At 70.0% G+C, this 4,596-nt stretch overlaps 1 protein-coding gene across 1 annotated transcript; it reads right to left on the bottom strand.

Annotated features, from left to right (window-relative positions):
• ENH_00046800 (hypothetical protein, conserved) lies at positions 1 to 4,283 on the bottom strand (the record flags this gene model as incomplete). Its single annotated transcript, XM_013581041.1, has 1 exon — positions 1 to 4,283. A coding segment is annotated over one exon (4,283 nt), but the record flags the coding sequence as incomplete, so codon positions are not given.
• Positions 4,284 to 4,596: the final 313 nt, after the last annotated feature.

Below are 4,596 nucleotides of genomic sequence, written 5' to 3'. Positions count from 1 at the left end.
CCCCGCGGGGCGCCCGGGGGGGCCCCCGCGGGGGCGGGGGCCGGGGGGGCCCCCACTAAGGCCCCCTGCGGGGGGGGCCCCGCCGGCGGCGCAGCCGGGGGGGCCCTCGCGGGGGCCTCCGCGGAGGCCAACAGGGGGCCCCTCTCCAAAGTACCCACCCCAGGGGGGCCCCTCTCCAAAGTACCCAGCCCAGAGGGGCCCCTCTCCAGAGTACCCACCCCAGGGGGGCCCCTCTCCAAAGTACCCACCCCAGGGGGGCCCCTCTCCAAAGTACCCACCCGAGGGGGGCCCCCGGGAGGGGGTGGGGGCCCCAGGGGGCCCCCCCCGAAGAGGCCCTTCGCTGGGGGGATCTCCGCAGCGGGCAACCCCCCCGGCGGGAAGCCGGGGGGGGGCCCCACTGCCAGGGGGCCCCCTCCCAGGGGGCCCCCTCCAAGGGGGCCCCCTCCCAGGGGGCCCCCTCCCAGGGGCCCCTTGTTCAAGGGGCCCCCGCAAAGGGAGTTCCCCCCCAGGGGGCCCCCACCCAGCGGGGCCCGAACCAGCGGGCCCCCACCCAGCCCATCCTTGTTCAGGGGGGCCCCTCCCAGGGGGCCCCCTCCCAGGGGGCCCCCTCCCAGGGGGGCCCCACCCAGGGGGGCCCCACCCAGGGGGGCCCCACCCAGGGGGCCCTTAGTCAAGGAACCCCCACCCAGGAGGCTTCCACCCAGGGGCCCCTCGTTGAAGGGGCCCCCAGTCAGGGCGCCCCCATCCAGGGGGCCCTTGTTCAAGGGGCCCCCGGCCAGGGGGCCCCCATCTAGGAGACCCTTCTTCAACGGGCCCCCAACAAGGGGGCCCCCATCCAGGGGGCCCCCGGCCAGGGGGCCCCCATCTAGAAGACCCTTCTTCAACGGGCCCCCACCCAGGGGGCCCCCATCCAGGGGGCCCTTAGCCAAGGAGCTCCCCCCCAGGGGGACACCACCCAGGGGGGCCCCAGGCAGGGGGCCCCCAGGCAGGGGGCCCCCAGGCAGGGCGCCACCAGGCAGGGGGCCCCCAAGAAGGGGCCCCCCAGGCAGGGGGCCCCCAGGCAGGGGGCCCCCAGGAGGAGGGCCAACAGGCAGGGGGCCCCCAGGCAGGGGGCCTCCAGGAGGAGGGCCCACAGGCAGGGGGCCCCCAGGCAGGGGGCCCCCCGGAGGAGGACCAATAGGCAGGGGGCCCCCAGGCAGGGGGCCCCCAGGAGGAGGGCCAACAGGCAGGGGGCCCCCAGGCAGGGGGCCCCCAGGCAGGAGGCCACCAGGCAGGGGGCCCCCAGGCAGGGGGCCCCCAGGCAGGGGGCCCCCCGGCAGCGGGGCCCCACCCAGGGGGTCCTTGTTCAAGAGGCCCCCTGCCAGGGGGCCCCCACTCAGCGGGCCCTTGTTCAAGGGGTCCCCCGCCAGGGGGCCCCTATCCAGGGGGGCCCCCCCCAGGGGGCCCCCCCCCAGGGGGCCCATAGCCAATGAGCCCCCACCCAGGGGGCCCCCACCCAGGAGGCTTCCACCCAGGGGGCCCCCACCCAGGGGGCCCCCACCCAGGGGTTCGTTCTTCAAGGGGCCCCCACCCAGGGGGCCCCCATCCAGGGGGCCCTTGTTTAAGGGGCCCCCGGCAAGGGGGCCCCCGGCCAGGGGCCCCCCATCCAGGGGCAGGGGGCCCTTGTTTAAGAGGCCCCCGGCCAGGAGGCCCCCACCCAGGGGGCCCCCACCCAGGGGGCCCCCACCCAAGAGGCCCCCACCCAGGGGACCCCCGGCCAGGGGCCCCTCACCCACGGGGGCCCCTGCCAGGGGGCCCCCACCCAGAGGTCCCTTCTTTAAGGTGTCCCCAGCAAGAGGGCCCCCGGCAAGGGGGCCCCCGGCAAGGGGGACCCCACCCAGGGAACCCTTGTTCAACGAGCTTCCAGCCAGGGGGCCCCCAGGCAGGGGGCCCCCAGGCAGGGGGCCCCCAGGCAGGGGGCCCCCAGGCAGGGGGCCCCCCGGCAGGGGGCCCCCCGGCAGGGGGCCCCCCAGCAGGGGGCCCCCAGGCAGGGGGCCCCCAGGCAGGGGGCCCCCCCCAAGGGCACCCCCGGCCAGGGGCCCCTTGTTCAAGGGGCCCTCGGTGAGGGGGCCCCCACCCAGAGGGGCCCCCGCCGGGAGGCCCCCACCCAGGGGCCCCTTGATCAGGAAACCCCCGGGCAGGGGGCCCCCGGCCAGGGGCCCCTTGTTCTGGGGGCCCCCGGCCAGGGGCCCCTTGTTCTGGGGGCCCCCAGCCAGGGGCCCCTTGGTCTGGGGGCCCCCAGCCAGGGGCCCCTTGTTCAAGGGGCCCCCCAATAGGCCCTCCTTGATCAGGGGGCCCCCGGCCAGGGGGCCCTTGGCCAGGGGGGGCCCCTCCAAGGAGGTACTGCCCAGGGGGCCCCTCTTCAGGGGGCCCCCCTCCAGGGGGCCCCTGGCCAGGGGGCTCTCTGAGGGGGGGGCCCCTGGGAGGGCCCCCTGGAAGGGGGGCCCCCCGCGGGGGGAATCTGCTGCTGATCCTCTTGCTGCTGCTGCTGCCGCAGCGGCAGCAGCAATGGCAGCAGCAGCAGCAGCAGCAGCAGCAGACGGCGCTGCTGCTGCGGGAGATGCGGCACGTCGTGCTGCTGCTGCCGACAGGCTGCTTCCCTTGGGCACGGACTTGGGACTTGCTGCTGCTGCTGCTGCAGACGCTGCTGCTGCTGCTGCTGCTGCTGCTGCTGCTGCTGCCTTGTCTCTCGGAGGAGTCAAGGTGAGCCCCGAGAAGCTCGCGACGGCTTCAGAGAACTCTGCTGCTGCTGCTGCTGCTGCTGCTGCTGCTGCTGCTTCGCCTTTCCCAGTTTTTGCTGCTCCGGCGGCAGCGCCCCCCAGAGTTCCTGCTGCTGGGGAATTCCATTTTGCTGCTGCTTCGCCAAGAGCTGCTGCTGCTGCTGCTGCTGCTGCCAGCCGAGCTGCTGCCGGAGGCTTCGCTGCGGACGCCAGCCTTCCTGCTGCTGCTGCGGGCTGCTTTCCTGCTGCTGCTGCTGCTGGCTGCTTTCCTGCTGCTGCTGCTGCTGGCTGCTTTCCTGCTGCTGCTGCTGCTGCTGCTGCTGCTGCAGCAGGGGTCTCGACTTCATCTTCTGGCTCTGTTTCCTCTTCGGCAGTTGCTGCTGGCCTTGCTGCTGCTGGCCGTGCTGCTGCTGGCCGTGCTGCTGCTGGCTTTGCTGCTGCTGGCTTTGCTGCTGCTGCTGCAGGGTCGCCGCTGTGCCGCTGCTGGCCCTTCCGCTTCTTCTTCTTCCTGCTGCTGCTGCTGCTGCTGCTGCTGCTGCCGAAGGCCGGGGGGGCCACAGCCAGCAGCAGCGAAAGGGGGGGAGCTGAGCGAACTGAAAGAGAAAAGAATTCTGCTTTGTCTCCTTTTGCTGCTGCTGCTGGAGGAGACAGGGAGTCTCCTGCTGCTGCTGCTGCTGCTGCTGCTGCTGCTTCTGCGTAGGAGGCGGAGCGGGGCGAGGACTGCTGCGCAGCGGCCTCCTGCTGCTGCCCGATGCTGCTGCTGCTGCTGCTGCGGCGGCCTTTGATGTTGCTGCTGCTGCTGCTGCTGTTTGCTGCGCAGCCGCGGCGGCGTCTCCTTCTGTTGTTGCTGCTGCTGCTGGGTTTGCTGCTGCTGCTGGGTTTGCTGCTGCTGCTGGGTTTGCTGCTGCTGCTGGCAGCAGCTAATCTTCTGCGGAAAGAATGGAATTCCATTCGGGAACTTGTCTCTGTGTCTCTCCAGCTGAGGCGGGCGCACAGCAGCAGCAAATAAGCAACTGCAGCAGCAGCAACAGCAGCAGCAACTGCAGCAAAAGAACCTCGACCTGCGCGCCACACTGGCTGCCGCAGCGGCCTGCGCCTGCTTCCTGCTGCTGCAGGGACGTCCTCTGCTGCTGCTGCTGCTGCTGCTGCTGCTGCTGCTGCTGCTGCGTTATTTGGGCTGGAGTCATCTGCAGCAGCAGAACCCCACACTTTGTTTCCATCGGAGCCAGGGTGTACGTACACCTCGCTGGCGACCTTAGGGCCGAGGGAAAAGACATCAGCCCCACATGCACTCGGCAGCAGCAGCAGCAGCAGCAGCAGCAGCAGCAGATACTGTTGCTGCTGCTGCTGCGGGCGGGGCGTCAAGCGCTGCTGCTGCTGCTGCCGCTCCTTCCCTTGCTGCTGCGGCCTCCGTCGCAGCTGCAGCAGCTGCTGCTGCTGCTGCCGCCGCTGCTGCTGCTGCTGCTGCTGCTGCTGCTGCAGGGTTGCTGCTGCAGCTGTGTTGCGCGTGGAAGGAAGCTTCATTGTAAATAGTCAAATCGAAAGAAGGCAAATGGAAAGAAGACAAATAAAGAAAAAGAGCAGCAGCAAAAGCAAAGTTTGCTGCTGCTGCACATTTGCAATAAAAGCAGCGCGAGAGCAGCAAAGCGCAGCTCGCCGCTGTGGAGAAGCGCAGAAGAAAGAACTGGTGAATACCTTGAACAATAAAAGAACTAATTAATTAATTAATTAATTAATTAATTAATTAATTGGGGAATTAATTAATTAATTAATTAATTAGTTAGTTAATTAATTAATTAATTAGTTAATTCAGCAGCTAGCTGGGCAGTTGGGCGGC

The sequence above is a fragment of the Eimeria necatrix genome, genomic scaffold (assembly GCF_000499385.1).
Source record: "Eimeria necatrix Houghton genomic scaffold, Enh_scaff359, whole genome shotgun sequence".
Taxonomy (NCBI): domain Eukaryota; phylum Apicomplexa; class Conoidasida; order Eucoccidiorida; family Eimeriidae; genus Eimeria; species Eimeria necatrix.
This window is presented reverse-complemented; position numbering and strand designations above follow the sequence as displayed.